Source organism: Echinops telfairi, unplaced genomic scaffold (assembly GCF_000313985.2).
Source record: "Echinops telfairi isolate 266 unplaced genomic scaffold, ASM31398v2 ScPeMD7_3533;HRSCAF=4204_0, whole genome shotgun sequence".
NCBI lineage: Eukaryota > Metazoa > Chordata > Mammalia > Afrosoricida > Tenrecidae > Echinops > Echinops telfairi.
In genome coordinates, this window is record NW_022107431.1 from 48,233,853 (window position 1) to 48,252,625 (window position 18,773).

At 38.4% G+C, this 18,773-nt stretch overlaps 1 protein-coding gene across 1 annotated transcript in view; it reads left to right on the forward strand.

The window, feature by feature from the left end:
* RFX6 (regulatory factor X6) overlaps positions 1 to 18,773 on the forward strand; it is a 64,580-nt gene that overhangs the window by 18,071 nt on the left and 27,736 nt on the right. Inside the window, exons 4-5 of the mRNA XM_004702204.3 lie at positions 1,853 to 1,930; positions 3,943 to 3,970. Coding sequence (XP_004702261.1) covers positions 1,853 to 1,930; positions 3,943 to 3,970 — 106 coding nt within the window. The remainder of the gene's footprint in view (positions 1 to 1,852; positions 1,931 to 3,942; positions 3,971 to 18,773) is intronic.

Consider the following 18,773-nt stretch of genomic DNA (forward strand, 5'->3'; position numbering starts at 1 on the left):
CACACACATGCATTTAAAAACTCTGTACTTCTCCATCTTGAAAGTACCAGGGCCATTAGAGGCAATTCTCTGGCAGAGTAATGCACTTAGAACCTGGCCGGAGAGAACCGACCACTGGGCCGTATAGTAAGCAGGTTCTACTTTCACCCTCTCGCAGCTGCCGCCCTCCATGAGACAAGGCGTTCATGGCCTGAGTGAATGTGCCCTACCAAGGTCCACCCACATCTTTCTTTTAGACTATTCCCCAGTTCCAGTTCTCTAATCCCTGAAATTCTCTGTCCACACAGCCCCAGGCCAGCCCGCATAGCCCCATGATGCTAAGAAATGTAAAGTGTTAATAGTTAGACTTGACTCCCTTGGAAACTCGCATAGTAACTTTGACTGCACTCATTTCTGGATTTTGGATGAATGCAAAGCGTAGATGAACTCGTGGAGGTGGTGGTTCCCGTGGGACAGTGAGGGTGGACCACTGGGAGCAGGTGTGAGTAGGCTTTGGCCGTCCTCACTAAACACTACAATTTGAATAGCTTTTGTACAACATTTGCAATTTTTATATTTGGGTGTGCAATATGCCAGGTGTCTGCAGTTTAGGAGAAAAAGCCACAAATTGAGAACAGATAAGAAGTTGTACTTATCTGGTGGCTCATGATCCACTGACACATTGATATAAAATTATTTGTAACATTGCTATTTTCCATGAGCCTTATTTTTGTCTCTTTGTGGCACATATAGCTTGTTTTTCCACCAATGGAATAAAAAGATTAAAGTGAAAATTCTTCATTAAAGTGTGAAGTGGAAATGATAGTAAGTGGGCTTCTCGTACCTCTGTCTGTTGGAAGATTAGATGCTTCCTACTTGTTCCCATTCACGACACTGATTTCCTCATGAGGTCACTTTATGTCCCCACACAGTCGAATGCATTCTAAAGGAAACTAAGATATTTCTTTGTTTAGTTGACTAAATTCAAAGTTAAATTCAAAGTAACCCAAACTTTAAACTTAAAACTAACTCAAGCTTCCAACTAATTAAAATTTAAACTCAAACTTCAAATTAACAAAGTTCTAACTTAAATTCAGAGTAAGCAATGTGAAAATACAAACACTTGGCATATAAGACCAAATGCATCCACTTGATTTTTCCCACCACTTTGTTTGTAGAATCAATATTTTAGGCTAAGACTCGGCTGGTACAATGGTTAAACACCGGACAAAAAGACCTAATTATCTGCTCTCCTAAAGAACCTCGGAAATACAGTGAATCCCAGACCACAGCAATAAAACCAGTCCTGTGAGAAAGTGAGGCAGATGAATATTTTGCCTCCCAAGTGCATATGAAAGTTATGTTTACACTACCCTATAGTTTATAAAGTGAGAAAACAGAATTTTGAGAAAACGTGAAGTACTGTGAGAGTCACCAATATGTGACAAAGACACCTGAAGTGAGCACAAGCTGGTGGGGAAATGGCGCCAAGAGGTTTGCTGAGCCCGCAGTCACCACAAATCTTCCATTTATAAACGTCACAGTGTCTGTGAAGCTCAGCACAATGAGGTCGGGGCAGTTCTTCTTCGTCTTGTAGGACATGATGACAAACAAACAATTCTTTAGGGACGAGAAGAGGATTACAGGTAGATGTTTCTTTTGGCTTTCTTGATCCCAGACCTAGCAATATGACTATCAGTAGGATTAGTAATGGTCAAAGAAGAGATTCAACACATTAGGATGTTACCTGAAAAAATTAGCAAAGGAGGTAATAAAGCAACCAGAGTTATTACTTGCGGTTTACTTCAAATACAGTTTGGTCTCTTTTCCTCTCGAGACATTAACACAGAGCTGGTTCCTGTCCTTGCTCCAGGTATCATTATTACGGGATTGGCATCAAAGAGAGCAGTGCGTACTACCACTCCGTGTACTCTGGAAAGGGCCTCACAAGGTAGAGTTCCACCATCTTTGAGACACCGTCTCTGTTTTCCTTAAATATGCATGTAATCTACTGAATATCGTTTACTTATTAATTTGCCTATTGAAATGTTTTCTTTCGATTGTCAGGCATTCAGTTCAATAGGAAGCATGAAAACTACTATAGATATGACTCTCTCATGACCTTATTAGTACATGTGTGTTTGGAGTTTCAGAATATTACTACTATTTTGTAAACTAAGCCATGTATGGACATTTACAATTATATGCTCAAAACGAATGGCCGATTTAGGTGGTTTTTTATCATTTATGTGAAATTAATGGTGAAATAGTTATCTCAAAGAGCTGAAATGAGAAATCAGAGAGGCAGAGTCACTTTTTAAAATTTACTCAGGCCGATTCAAAAAAAATAAAAGTAAAAAAAGTCATGTCTTCATTTTCCCTAAAATGAATCAATATGTTTTAAGGATTGATGGACTTCTCCAGGGCTTTAGAAACATTTAAAAAAATGCACTAGAATCCTCTCTCCTCCACATATGCTTAAGACAACAGTTTGCATTTAGATAGGGCCACTGCCCTCTGAGGTTCTCCATGCAGGGACAAATGAAGAACCAATGAAATTAAGGAACACATTGTTCTAAGTTGCTGTTACATATTGGGACAAGATTATAACAAATAAGGTGACACCCAGTGAAATCAGTGATACCATACTCTAAGTTATTCTTCAAAAAATACTGGAGATTTAAACAAAAATCTGCCTCTGAGATTCTTTTTGGCATGACTTATTAAGAACTGATGTTAGCTCTCAGAAGAAGCAGATATTTTCAAAAATGCAACTACTCTGTAGGAAAAGAGAACATGGCCTGTATTACAAGAAGTGTGGGCCAGCACAGCTGGGTGTCTGAGATGCTAGCTAAGAGGATGAGCTCCGACTAAGACTGGAGGCAGCATCGTTAGTAATCTATGGTATGGCAGGGATGGCATGTACTCTGGGTGCCACTTGAAGGGGAGTACCACTGAGAAGTTTCTTTTAACCATTCCAACTTCCCTTTCCAGTTGTAAGAGATCATTAAGCAGATTAAAACGAATTCTTTTATACGTGAGAGCCTCCATGGGTCCAGGCAGACTGTGTGGCCTTGCTCTGCTGAATGTAGAAAGGGAAGGGCCTAAGAAAGAAAAAATGACTTGCAGCACACCCCAGCCCAATGGTCTTCAGCCTAAGCTAGGAAGGTGCAGTTGCCATTTTCCAGCATTTCCATATGTTTAAGGTAAAAGATTAATGAGTTTGATTTGTAGTTTTGGACTGACATCATGGTAAGTTATCGAAAACATGACCATCAAATGTTTGGACAGGGGCGTGATTTTACTGTTGGCCGCAGGACGGCTTTCTCTGGATACACTTCTGGAGCCCTGGTCTGCTCCTGTCTGGGCTGGCACTTTAGTAATGTAACCCTGTTAGGGCCCACAGTCTCATCAGAAAAGAGCAGTTAGAAAATTGTCTCCTATGGAGGTGTGCTAATGTGTCTGAACTCTACCCAGGATAAAAATTCCATGTACCAGTATTATTTTAAACACAATCCAGCCACACTCAAAATATGGCTATGAATGGAATAGGAAGCATGAAAACTGCCCCTGGGAATTAAAAACTACTATAGATATATAGATATGACTCTCTCATGACCTTATTAGTACATGTGTGTTTGGAGTTTCAGAATGTTACTACTATTTTGTAAACTAAGCCAATAGATTGTAATTTTAAAAGACATGTTTAATATCATGTGTTCTTAGCTTGCGTCAAAGCTTACTTCACTTCTTCAAGCGTGTTTCATTTTGCTTTCCTGTAAAGAACTTAATTTTGAATAAATTGAGAAAAATGCTTGGATCTCTTTGCAAAACCAAACACATTTACCTAGATTTAGTTTACTATTTATGTTTGCAGTTAAAACTTTTGTAGTTCCCCCTGCACTGTTTTGCAAGCTTTAACTATACATTTTTGAACTAATGAAAGTTGTATTGGTTTTTAAGGTTCTCTGGAAGCAAGCTGAAGAATGAGGTAAGAATTATTTCCATCTCTAATGTACAGTTGCTATGTCTTATGAACTGAACAACTACTGTTAATCAACCTGTGAAAATTTTAGAAACAAATGTAATTTAATAGGAAGGAGCCCTGATCCACAGTAGTTGACATTGAGGGCTAATCCAAAGGTCCTTGATTGAAACCCACTAACAGCTCGAGGAGATAAAAACCTGGCAGTCTGCTTCAGTAAAGATTAACAGCCTGGGGGCCCTCTGGGGCAGTTCATTTTTGTTGTTGTTTTGTTTGCTTGTTTGTTTATTTTGTTGTTTTTTTGAGAGGAAGTCTTGAGTGAGTGCAATCTTTAGATTTCAGCTAAATTAGATTTGGTGGCAAACAGTGGTTCTTCACTTGGATCTACTGCACAACTTCTAATTAGTCCAAAGGGATCGTTTTCTAATTATATTTACCTAATGTGAAATATGTGTTGTTGTTAGGTGGTGTCAATTTGGCTATGACTCATAACAATAGAGCAAAACACTTGGTCCTGCACCATCTTCAGCCACCGTATCAATCCATCTCATTTGCAATCTTCCTCTTTTCTTTTTCTTTCTTTTTTTGTTTGTTTATCTTCCATTTTACTAAACACAGTGTCCTTCTCCAGTGGCTGGTTCCTCCTGAGAACATGTCCAAAACATATGAGACAAAGTCTTGTCATGCTTGCTCTGAAGGTGCATTCTGGCTTTATTTCTTTCAAGACAAAACTGTTGCTATTCTTGTAGTTGGTAGTAGCATCATATTCTTTGCCCACACCATAATTTAAATGTATCAACTCTTCCTTCGTCGTCCTATTCATTATCCAGTTTTCACATGCATCTGAGGTGATTGAAAATGATACAACGTGGGTCAGGTGCACCTTCCTTCTCAGAGTGACATCTTTGCTATTCAATACTTTGGGGAGGTCTTTTGCAGCAGGTTTGCCCAAGCAATATGTGGGTTGATTTCTTGACTGCTATTTATACTGGCATTGATTTTGTATTAAGGTAAAACGAATTACTGGCAACTTCCGGATTTTCTCATCTATTATCATGTTACTCATTGGTTCAATTGCGAAGGTTTTGTCTTCTTTATGTTGATGAATCATGCATATTAAGGATGCCAGGTCTTTGATCGTTATCAGGAAGTGCTTCAAGCCCTTTTCAGTTTCAGCAAGCCATATCTCAGGTTGTTAATGAATTCTCCTCCTATCCTGATGCCACATACAGTCATATAGTCTGGCTTCTAGGATTATTTTCTCAGCATTGGAATAAGTATAATGTAAGGATACAACCCTTTCCTCTATTTAAACCACATAACATCCCTTTTTTCTGCTTGAATGACTGACCCTTGGTCTATTATTAAGCATTAAATGCTATATAATATTATTAAAAAGTTCTTGGTCCCTACTACATACTTAGGAAATTGAAAAACAAGACATGCTGATCTAAGAAATTCCCACCTAAAAGTAAACAAAATTTTTACTTAAAGATTTGGAAATAGCTGGTATTGGAAGCATATCCATTTTGAAAAATTTGTAATAGTTACCAAGAGCTCAAAGTCCAAATGCTATGCTATATTTACTACTTTTTAAATAGATGCAATATTTTATTATATTCCTCTAGTGACCCTGCCCCAGGACCCTAGTGGAGAAGAGATCAGTAAACTGACTTTATCTAAATGAGTTAGGCTCCCATTAGGGACTGCATGGCTAATTAGGCATATGATAAGGTCTTCATTATCCTTAAGTTAACTAATCATTAAAAAGAGGTACCACAGAGCTAACGGCACATGATACTCTGGTGTGGTAAATCTGTACCTAAAGTAAATTGTACCTCCATTAGTTTAGTGAAATGATGCAAGCATACGCATATTATCTTAAGAAATAATATAAAACCTCGAACCCTCTGAAATGACCAATTTCTTCCCACTAGTGCTTTTAATAGAGTTAATGGACAATTATATAATAAAGTTCTCCAGATTGCTCTTTTTATCAATGAAATAATGGCTCTTTATTAGATAAACAATTGTGGAACTGCAAAAATATTGACTCAGAAAGAACATTTTGATTGACTACAATTTATGTCAACAGAAAATGCAAGTAATTTCTCTCAGGCATTCTTTCTACCAGTGTGATGAAACTGGTAGCACAAGGGGATCATTAATATGGAAAAATTATTTTTATTTTGTGTGTGTGTGTGTTTAAAAACCCACCAAATGTTCAGAGATTTGCGTAGTGCCAAGAGTATGCACATATTAACCCACTCTGCTAAGGGTGGAAGTTCAGGGTTGTTTTTCTTTAATAAATCATTTTATCGGGGGCTTTCATAGCTCTTATAATAATCCATACATCAATTGTATCAAGCACATTTGTACATATGTTGCCATCATCATTTTCAAAACATTTTCTTTCTACTTGAGCCCTTGATATCAGCTCATTTTCCCCCTCCCCCTCCCATCCTTCCACCCCCGTAAACCCTTAATAAATTATAAATTATTTTTATTCTCATATCTTACACTGTCCATTGTCTCCCTTTACACACATTACTGTTGTTCATCCCACTCTGGTGGGGGGAGAGTGGCTGTAAACTTATTTTTGTAGAATAAAATTAAAATGTTTAAGTCTACTTTTCCCTCCATAGAAGGAGGGAAACTACAAAATCAGATGTAGATTTTAGTTATAAAGTGGAAATAATATATTTTAGCTTGGTTATATGGCCTACATATTTTCTAAAGATATTGGATGTAATAATAGTGTATTACCATCACCACCATCATTATTGAAATTAACACCATTAAGGATTTTCTATAGGCCAAGTCTTATTCTAAACATTTTAAGTGAAAATATTTACAAAGCAATTGAACGTATCATTTATTCGTTTATCTTTTGAGTTTGCTCTGAAGTGGAGTTTCCCAGGACTTGAAAACCAGCGCGAGCAAAGATGATTGGTTATACCACATGCATGTCATCATTACAACAGAAATTACTGTTCGGGAGAGGGAAAGTTAGCATTGATAATTTACAGCTAAGGAAACTGGTATTGAGGTCGTATTATCTTTTTCCAAAGAAAAACAGGTAAAGCTCTATTGTGTATGCCATGGTCAAGATATTAATCAAGAACTATATATATAGGTAATAGGAGAACAATATTGAATGGATAGATATAATTCTGCCCACACAGAGCTTCATAGGAAAACATATCTTGAACAAGTTATTATAAAAGGTTTCATGGGAATTAACCTTGCTGGGGGGATTTCTCACAGAAAGAGCTATTTAAGATGAAGAACAACAGATTAAATGAAGTTAGTAGAAGAGTGGAGTAGAAGAGCAATGAAGATTAGTCCAGACAGACAGGACAGAAAAGGCCAGTCTTTCTCAGCCTCTCCATTATTAACAGTTTGGTTCACATAGTTCTGTGCTGTGGGGGTGGGGTGGGGGTGCCGTGTGCATTGTAGAATGTTTAGGAACAGCACAGCACCCCTGTCGCACAACATCAGCTAGAGCCAAGCTCACTGCCGTTGAGTTCAAGCCGACACATAGTGACCCTGTAGGGTACAATAGAACTGCACCTTTTAGTTTCTAAGACTACAACTCTTTATGGAAGCAGAAAGCACCATCTTTCTCCCTCAGATCAGCTGGTGATTTTGAACTGATGGCCTTGCGGATGGCAGTTCAATGTGTAACCATTATACCACCAGGGCTCCTGCCATCAGCTAGGATGGCCAAAAATGTCTCTGACATTGCCAAATGCCATGTGTGTGCATGGGGGTGGGGTGGTAGTGGTGATTTAAACTTGCACACAACTGGCATTTGTTGTGTGCACATGCCAAACAAGAGGAAAATCATGTAGGATAGTTGTAATGTAAAATTAAGTAGAGAGTAGAGCTAAACTGGACAGTAGTAACGACTGGAGGGAGCACATCTTTTTAGGTTAAAGGCTTTGGACCGCAAAGCTCTGGGAGGTGGTCAAGAGATCAGTCTTGTGCTTTGTAAAAACACCTGGAGACAAGCAGCTAAAAGGTGTAAAAAGGAAGCCTTTGGAGTTTAGTCTTGCTACAGAAGATCCAGACTAGCATAATAGTTCTGGGGAGGGAGGCAAGAGACAATCAACAGCATGTTAGTGACTTAAACAACCAACCCTCTGGTTTGTCGTAATTGGCAGAGCCAGAATCAGAGGAGGAGCCGGTAAGAAGATGATGGACAGCGTCTGAGACGTACCATGTTCGATGTGCTTAGGAAACATTCAGAGTGCTGATGTGATTAGAACAGAAGACTTGGATGGAGATCCAGTTTAATGGTCATTAAAGCCATGGTTATGAACCAAAAATATTTAGGTAGAAAGATCAATGAGAAGCTAAGAGATTCCTAAGAAAGTGTTGTGAAAAGTGAGGAAGAGAAAGAGGATCTGCAATGAGTTTTAAGGAGGATCTGCAATGAATTGTAAATAACCCAGAGGGTAGGGAGAAGGTGGAAAACATGGAGTTAAAGAAGCTGTTGAGAATGCTCCCAACAGAAGGAGATGTCCAAGGTCACTACTCAATTGTGTAGTGAGGTCTTCAAGATGAGGGTCAGATGGTGACGTTGCCTCTGACTTACAGGCCCCCTGGGGACAGAGTCAAACTTCCTGGTAGGTTTTCATGCTAGCGTCTTTATGCAGCCACTGCCACTCGTTCTACTGCTGGGCTCTGGTGGTGTTGAAGCAGTGACCATTTAACCAATGCGCCATCAGGGCCCCTTATGGAAACAGTTAATTGGGGATAATTGATGACATTCAGGAGGCCATTTTTGTCATTGGAGAGTGAGGGTTAAATTGCTTTGAGACATGAGTTGGGTGTGGCACTGGATGTAGAAAATTGAGTCAAGTTCAAGAGGAGAACATGAAATTGAGTTTTGAAGGATAAATATTCTTATGTTGAATTATTTTTGAAACCGAACCAGTGAGCAACATGGACTAAAGTTAGGAAAGAGTGGGGGAAGATGAGAGTGGATTGTCCCCGAGGAAGTGAAGAAAGCAGAGCTTCTACATGTAGGTTGAAGAAATGGCCTTCATGTTTCCATTACAACTGGAAAGAGGAAAGGTTAAGACCAGATGTACATACATTTGTAGATTTTTGGCAGTTAGTGTCTGTTCAGTCTTTTCAGATTTCTCGATGAGTGAGTCATTTAGGTCATCGATTTTGAGTGAAATCATGGGAGAAAAATACCTCTTCTCACTCAGGATCTCAGAAAGGATGATGTCTGAATGCCCTAAGGCACTCATTGCACACAAAGACTGGATTCTTCTTTGTTTCTACAATTGTATTAGCTAAGTATTATCCTTGCAAGAGTTGAGAAAATAGTAACTCACATTCTTGTAGGTAGGGCTTTCCTTTGTTTTATTTGTGGAAGATTGGAAAGATGGGAAAGCATAGTACATTTTAAAGGGTAGGAATTAATGAAAAATGAAGAAAGACAGGAGTAGTCATAGCTTGAGACACATAGGATCTGTTTTTAAAATGTAGAAAAGAAAATTTAAAATGGAAAGACACACATTGTTCCCGAATAGGAATGCATTGTTGTTGCTAGGTGCCTTTGCGTGGGTTCCACTTCAGTGACCCTCTATCAACGGAGAGAAAGGAACACTGCCAAGGCTGTACCATCCGCACCATTGTTAGTTTGAATCCATTGTTGCCGTCATCAGTTCATTCATTTTCTTGAAGCACTTCCTCTTTTTGATGTGCCTCTGCTTTGCCAACGATGGTGTCCTTTTCCAAGGACTGGCCTCTTCTGATAACATGTCTAAACACGGGAAACAAGGTTTTGTCATTCCTGCCTCTAAGGAGAAATCTCACCGTGCTTCTTTCAAGACACATTTATTTGCATCTCTGATAGTCCGTGTTGTTTTCAACATTCTTCACCAACACCATAATTCATATGCTAGTCATTATAAATATGCCAATTCTTCCTAAATTGATTTAGACATTTAGTGCTCTAATAAAAAGTTGAGTAGGTAACTGCTAGACTGGGTTCTCTAGAGAAGCAAAATCAGTCTCTCTTTGTCACACACACACACACACACACACACACACAGATGTTGATTAAAAGGTCAGTGAGTCAAACCTACCAACTACTCCATGGGACAAAGATGTGGCATAGTTTTCAGATTTGGAAACTTTCAACAAAGAAAGAAAGAAATCCTCACTGCCCTAGACTCGATTCTCACACACGATGCCTCTATAAGACAGGGTAGAACTGTCCCTTTTCTTCTCGGCGCTGTGACTCTGCTGGAGCAGACGGCTGCATCTTTCTCCTGTGGAGTGCCTGGTGGGTGTCAATGCATTTCAAACAATTACTCTTGTGGTTGGCAACTCAATGCACACAGCCTGTGGCACCACCAGAGCACCTTGTGCTTTTAGGTGTGTCAGGAGGTTCTGATTCCTAACGACCCTGTATAGACCAGAATGATACGTTGCCCAGTCTTGCACCTCCCAATTGTTCTTCTGTTCGAGCCTATATATGTAGGCTCCTAGGCTCCTTCTATTCTTTCCTATAAGGTCACTGAGAGTTGGGATCAAGTCAAGGATAACCACAAGTCTCATATACATATAAGAGGGGGCTTCAAAAAATTTTGGAAAAATCAAATTAAAAGACAGTGGAAGTTTTCCATGCATTTCAGCCTATTTATCCTTCAGAATTAAATGTCAAGTTTCCCTTCAGGTCACCCTCGATGGACTACATTTTTTTTTCAGGACTAAAGCAAACAGCCCCCAAAGTACAAATTCTGATGCTTTGTCTTGCCTGATCCAAGGAAGCTTTTTCTTTTCTTGCCTTTTCACTGTGTGCACTCTACTGCGGGATCAAATATTGTTTTAACTAGCTAAGGGAAATTGCTATAATTTCTTAGGGATTAAGACCCTTGGTTTATACATTTCAACTAGGAAGTTTCCCTGATAGCCTGGGTTGCCTTCTCCTTAACAATCCTCCTTGGCCAGTTTAACAACTTTGTACCAAGATAAATAGCAAATCCCCCTCCTTCGTATATGCTTTCCAAATATTTGTCGACTGCTATCATGCTCTCCTCTCGTCCTCACTTAGCCAGACCGTGCAGCTTAGCTCCTTTCATCTTTTCTCATAAATCAGGCCCGCTTGCCTTCTAATCATATTTGTTTCTTTTCTATAGGTCCTTTCTTGGTTTTTTTTGGAAGTCAGATACTTAATAGTTCGCCCAAGAATGCCAAAGCCATTTCATCAGTTGAGAGAGAAAGAGAAGAAAAAAAATCAGAAAAAAAAAAGAAATCTTAGCTGGCCTTTCATTTATTTGATCCTTTTTTTTAAGTGCAATTAAAATAGCAAACTTATTATTGGAATTATGATGATCACATTTTACTTTTTCCTTCTCGCTTATGAGTTCCTTTTTTCCCCGGTTAGACATTAGAGCAAGTAGATCAAGGTGTGATTGGTACGAGTTATATCATCTTTGTACATAATTGCTAACACATTCAAAGAAATTTCATTTGTTAACATTCTGGTGGGGTGGGGCTCTTTTGTGTTTTGGCATTGCTTCATAGCTATAGCTTCTATTACACACACCCATTAATTATTTATTCATGTGACTGTCTTAAAATTAAATAAGTATTCAAATAGAAGACATGTACTTTTGTTTCTTAGAGATTCAGCAGGTTCAAGGTTCAAACCCACACAGATGCTCCCTGGGGGAAAGACCAGGTGGCCTGTTCCAGTAAATGGTAAAGCCAAGAAAGTCTTCCAGGGCAGTTCTGCTCTGTCACTTGAGTTGAAGGTGACTCAGTGGACTCTTAACAACCACACCTTTTGTAGCAAAAACAATTCATTTTTCCCAACAATCCAAGATTTTTTTACTGGGAAGCATTTTGTTTGTAACACACAAGAGTTTAAATAATAATCCTGAGATGAAAATGAGTCCCTAACGTACAGCTTAAAAGAAAGAAATCCTCGTTGTGTCCCAATCACTGCCCCTTCCTTTTCTACCAGATTTTGGTGTGAATCACACCTCTCCTTTTACTTAAAATGTTATCACTTATGGATGTATCCTTAAAAATTGGCTCGATTAATGTCATCTGGCTTTGCCTTAGATATAAGTGGATTCATCTGGTGTGACTTTTTCTCTGATGAAACGTTTTCATTCAACATTCGATTTTGTATTCAATAAGTTCATACAGGTAGCTCTAGGTCCCTTATTTGAACTGCATCGTAGGATTCCATTGTAGGGAAAGATTACACTGCACTGCTTACAGCACTGTAGATTGTGCTTTTCTCCTGCTTGGCAAACAGACTGCTCTGCACATTGTCTAGATGCTCACGAGTGGGGTTTATGCCATATATCAGGGGTGGCCTAGTAGATGTGTATGAACCAGCAATGGCAAGAAGGCAACTGGCTTAATTTGTTGTTTCAGTTGAGGCAAAGAGGTTTTCCAAGGTGGTTCTTTTGCCTCCTGTCCCACAAACACAAATCTTGAATGACATGTTCCTTTTTTGCTAATCTGTGGCTTTAAGATTGCATCTGTGGATGCAGTTTGATAACAATATTTGATAAACAACTTGATAAAAATGTTCACTAACTAATGAGTTTGGATATCTTCTTTTGTACATTTATTGATCAATTGTATTTTTTTCCATAAGATTCACGTTCAGATAGCACCATTTATTCTATTTTTACCAAAAACTAGGCTCCCATTTAACAATTTCTCTATATACATATTTGTCGGTAACGTTGGCCACATTTTTCACATTGTGTCAGCATTCCTGTTGGCCTTCTGGTTGTTCCATTCCATTAATCTAGTTTCCAGGCCTGCCATTTACCTTTTTATCTTTGCTTTGGGGTAAATATTGACCCTTGGTCTCATACAGCTGATTTTTTTTAGAGGAGCACAATACTCACAGATGATACTGCTTATTTTTAAGTCAATCTGTTAATTATCTGGAAGGTAAACTCCTGGGTATGGCTAGTGCAAGGTTTAAAGGATATCCCAGGGAGTCTCAGGCATAGCTCACTCAAGTACCACTTTTGCTGTGGGAAGTAGCTGTTACGTCAGTTCCAAGTCAGAGCGACTCTAGGTAGGACAGAATGAAACACTGCCTGGTCCTTCCCCATGCTCACAATTGGTACGCTCCAGCCCATTGGTGCAGCCACTATCTAGTCCATTAAGGGTCTTTCTCTTTTTCACTGCCCTTCTACTGTACCACGCACGATGTTCTTTCCTGATCACATGTCCAAAGTTTCACTGTCCTTGTTTAGGGAGCATTCTGGCTGTACTTCCAGGATAGAGTTCTTCGTTCTTTGGGCAGTTTGTGGTACTCTCAAAATTCTTTGCCATGCAGCGTCATAATTCAAATGCATGGATTCTTCCTCGGTCTTCTTTATTCAGGGTCCAACTTTCACATGCATCTGAGGCAATGGAAAATATCATGACTTGGGTCAGGTATACCTTAGTCCTCAAAGTAACTTCCTTACTTTCCATCCCATAAAGAGGTCTTGTGCAGTAGATTCACGAATGCAAGGCATCATTTGATCTCGTGACTGCTGCTTCTATGAGCATAGATTGTGGCTCCAAGCATGATGAAATCCTGGACAACTTCAATCTTTTCTCCACTTAATGTGATGTTACCTGCTGATTTAGTTGTAAGGATTTTTCCCCTGACATTGAATTGTAATCCACACTGAAGATTGCAATACTTGATCTTCATCAGCAAGTGCTTCAAGTCCTCCTCACTTTCAGCAAGAAGGGTGTGTCTTCTGATTACAAAGGTTATTAGTAAGCCTTCCTCCAATCCTGATACCAGTGTCTTCTTCATTTAGTCCAACTCTCTGATTATTTGTTCAGCATATTAGATTAAATATATGTGATAAGAGGGAACAACCCTGACACACGCTCACCTTTCCTAATTTTAAACCAGGCATAATCCCTTGTTTTGTTAGCACAACTGCCTCTTGACCCACGTACAGATTCTGCAAGAGCACAAAGAAGTGTTCTGGAATTCCCATTCTTCCCAAGATTATCCATAGTGTGTTATGATCCATACAGACAAATGACTTTGCACAGTCAATAAAACATAAATAAAAATACACAGTGATTCCGTGTATCCTTTCCATCTTCTTTGATGCTTCCTGCATCATTCCATATTTTGTCCACAGAATCCTTTAATGTTGCAACTCCAGGCTTGAAATTTTCCTGAATTCTTTCAGTTTAAGATATGTTGAACATGTTCCTCCTTTTTGATTTTCTAACTCATGGTATTTGCACATTTCATTATAACACTTTACTTTTTCCTCTGGAGTTAACTCTTCGAAATATTCTGTTCTTTGGTTTCATCATTTCATCCACTTTCTTAGCTACACTACGATGAAGAGCGAGTTTCAGAATGCCTTTGACATCCACTTTGATCTCATTTTCTTTTCCTGTGGTGTAGTGATAGCACTGTAAAGTGTTTCTGAGTCTAAATCTTTATGGAAGAAGAAGCTTCATTGTTCACCAGAGGAGCTGCTAGTGGGTTACAACAGCCCAACACTTTTCTCACAGCACTACCAAGGCTCCTCGCCTATAGCTAGAGGATGGTGTGTTGCAGATAATTCCATTATTCCTATTATTTTAAGTACAGTTAATGTCCTGCCTGTAGAAATACAAGACAATGCTCCCTGGGTTTCCTCTGTTACTGTAGCTCTTGTAATCACAGGCATTGATTGCCTTGATCTTTTCAAAGATCTTTGTATCACTAAGAGCCTTGGAAGATAAAGATAGGGTCTTCCTCTGGAGCAGAGAATAGATGTGCTTCTTGTTCAGTATATTAAGAGTAATTTGACCCTCTGGAGGTAGAAGAGCCCTGGTGGAGCAGTAGTTATCTGTTGAGTTACTATCCGCATGGGCAGCAGTTTGAAAAACCACCAGCACCTTTGCAGGAGAAATACTGGGCTTTCTACTCCCATAAACAGTTACACTCTTGGAAACCCACAGGGGTCGCTATGAGTTAGGATTGACTCAATGGCAGTGAGTTGGGTGTGAGTTTTTGCTTTCTCGATGTATGATGTTAGTTGTGTAATCCCACAGCTCATCAGGTCATTGTCATAAGTGTACATTGCTCAAACCTATTCTTCAGATGTTGAAATTCAGGTGGAATATACTCAAAGTTGTATTTTGACTGTTTTTAACTTCAACCTGAACTTATCTATGAGCAATTGGTGGTTTGTTCCACAGTTATCCGCTGGCCTCATTCCAGCTGCCGAAATCGAGCTTCTTCACTTTCTCTTTTCACAGATACAGTCTATTTGATTGCTGTGTATTCCGTCTGTAGAAGTCCACTAGTGTAGTTGCCATTTGTGTTGTTATATAAGGGTATTTGCCATGAAATCACTGGATCTTGCAAAATTCTATCATGTGATTTCCAGCGAGTTTCTATCACCAAAATAATTTTCTTAGTACTCTTCCTTCTTTTGCATTTCATTCACCAATAATTATCAATGCATCTTTGACCAATTTCATACTAACGTTGCTGTTGGAATTCTTCAGTTTCTTCATCACCAGCTCTTGTTGTTGTTGTATAGATTTTGATAATTTATATTGCCTGGATTTCTTTGTATGCAGACAGATATTATCTTCTCAAAGATAGCACTGTACTTCAAGCTAGATCTTAAAATGTCCTTTCTGATGATGAATACAATGCTATCCCTCTTGAATTTTTCATTCCCACATAGTAAACCATATCACTGTCTCATTCAAAATGGTCAAAGCCAGTCCATTTCAGCTCACTAATGCCTGGGTTATCAATCTTTATATGTTCCATTTCCATTTTGATGACTTCAAATTTTCCTAGATGCACACTTTATACATCCGAAGTTCCAGTGTAGCATACATGTTTACAGTTGTTTCTCCCCATTTCGAATTGTGCCTCATCAGCAAATGAATGTCCCAAGGGCTTTACTCCCTCCTTGTCATTCCGGTGGCTTCTACTTTGAGAAGGCAGCCAGTTCTTTCTCTGTCACCCTTTGAGTATCTTTGGACCTGAGAGTCTGACCTGTGACATTATGTCTGACAATGTTCTGTCGCTTTCACGAGGTTTTCAGTGACTGATTCCTCATAAGTGGACAGCCTATGCCTTCTTCACAGTCTGCTCATAGTCTGGCAGCGCTGCTGTAACCTGCTCACTTTGGGTGACCCTGCTGTTATTTGAAATACCAGTGACGTGGCCGTAGCATCACAGCAACACACAAGTCACCTGAGACTCATGATGGCTAGTCGCTAATAGTCAAGTAAATCAGTGTGGCTTGTTCGTTTTTATTTTTAAAGAAGTTGAGTTTTGGTCTGCATGGCGCTCTCAATTTATCCATTCATTGTCCCTGGTCAGAAGGGTGGTTGGTGGTATCCAGAAAGCATACAGTTCTTCCAGTCTCAGGACACACGAGACTCTGCTCCGTGTGCGTTGTTGGCATTATCAACTAGCTTCTTCTTTTAGTGTCCTTTTTCTGTTTTTCCCCTCCAGAACAGCAGAGCCCAATAGTTGTATCTTAGACGCCTAATCTCAAGTACAAGTTTATAATATTCTTGATATCTGTTCATGCAGATCTTACAGCCCGGTTCTTTTTATCAAGTGCATATTGTCTATCCATTTGTATTTGCATATACAATTTAGAACCAGCCTATATAATTTCCCAGAAAATTTTATTGGGATTTTGATTGGAATTGATCAGGGAAGTTGATTACTTTGTGTTAAAATGATAATTTCACAATATTAGATGTTCTTATTCCTAACATGTTGAGTAATTTTATAATAAAGTTGTTGAATAATTTTACTGTTAAAATGTAACCATGTCTTACACTTATGGGGCATCTTTTAGTATTTGTTCCTATTTTCAAAGTCTTGTTAAAACATGTTCTTAATTTTTTCACAGTTTTGTTGACATACAATTCATATATCATAAGATTCAATGGTTTAAACATATCAAAAAGGGTTGTGTAATTATCACCAAAATCAATTTCAAAGGATTTTTTTCTTTCTTGTACTCATTATTATGAGCTCCCCATTTCCTCCAAACCTCCTCTACCATAACCCTAAGAAACTATCAATCCCGTTACTGTCTACAAAGTTACTATCCTGGATTTCCAATAAAACATAGACAGAAACAACCCCCACAACATTAGCAAAATAAAAGAGAAAAATCTCAATGAAAAAGAAACTAGAAATTAATTAAAACTAGAACAAAATTAAAATGGGTCAAAAGTGAGCACACATGATAAAATGTTAAAATTTAACCTAACTGCGTTTGCATTACTCTTTGTCCAATGTACTCTACCTGATAGCAACTCTTCACATCTCTTGTCAATGGTTGTAGGGTTTCTCCTGTGGCTTAATCCACATGAGGGTCCTTGCAACTGGTTTTTCGATTTTTGTTGTCATCCATAGCCTTCTGAAAACTGGATGCTCAGAAATTTAGCTCTAGTACTATTCTCTCTTCACGTCTTGGATTTTATTATTTATAAACCTTGAGTCACAGAGGCTTGCCTGACACCTTACTTAGATGGCTGCTTGCTTTCAGATATGCCTTTAAAGGCTGCAGGTGCTATATTTTTGGATAGCCAGGCAACATCTGATTTTTTCACCCTGCTTTGTTATAGTACCCATATCTTCAGTGATCTCTTCATTAGGGCAGGTAATAAGTAGGACCATGTCATAAAAACTAATGGTTCTTAGATTAAGGCTACGATTAAGTGTGAGCTCAAAATCCATTCATGTATTTATGGTTTATATATGTCCCTCATCCATTTTAGAGCTATCATTAGCATCTTATTGAGAGGCGTTATAAATTACGTTCAGGGAGTATATGGTAATTCTGCTGAGTGTATCATTAATTTAGCCAATAGTGTAGAATTCAACTGTTGTTTAGAAAAGTAAAGCATACATGTATAGGACAACTTTTTAGACTAAATACATGAATTGGGAGGACAGATCAAAGTAACCTGCGTGTTCTTAGTGTTTATTACTTGGTTTTGGGAATTCACTAGACTTTTATTTTGATCTAGTAACTTTACTGAAGTAAAGTGTTTTAAATATCAAAGTTGTTATGTATTTTAATTTTTACATGTAATCAAACATATGAATTGCAAGTAATGTAAGTTTTCTTTTATCTACATTTAAAATCTTACCTAAAAGAAATGGATTTCTACATTTTTCATATAAGATATACTTAAATACTTATATAGAATCAATCAGTAAGAAGTCAGTGTTGAAAAGTATCTCCCAACTCCTTCCCCATTTACTACATAAATCTAAAAGAATCTACAAGGTTGGGAATTAAGCAGCGAGGAAATCTAGTTGTCTATGTTACAATGAATCTTTTGTACATTGACAGACAAACAAACAAATACAAACATTCTAGAAACAAAAGAAAGAAAACTGGGAGAAAGAATGGGATTTGGTCTGTGGCAAGATTTTATTTTTTTTGCCAAATTCATAAATTTCGTTCTTTGTCCAAACTTTTCATTATAATCAGGCAAGCTTTTGCTGTGGAGCAATCAATTATGCCCAGAGGAGACTGATTTGCTGAAATTCCAATTCTTTAAAAAATTTTTTTAAAAAAATCAGTTTATTAGGGGTTCATACAACTGTTATTAAAATCCATACACACATCAATTGTGTAAAGCGCTTTTGTATATTCGTTGCCCTCATCATTCTCAAACCATTTCCTCTCCACTTAAACCCCCGGCATTAGGTCCTCATTTTTCCTCTCCCTCCCCGCTCCCTCCTCCCTCATGAGTCCTTGATAATTTATAAATTGTTATTTTGTCATATCTTGCCCTG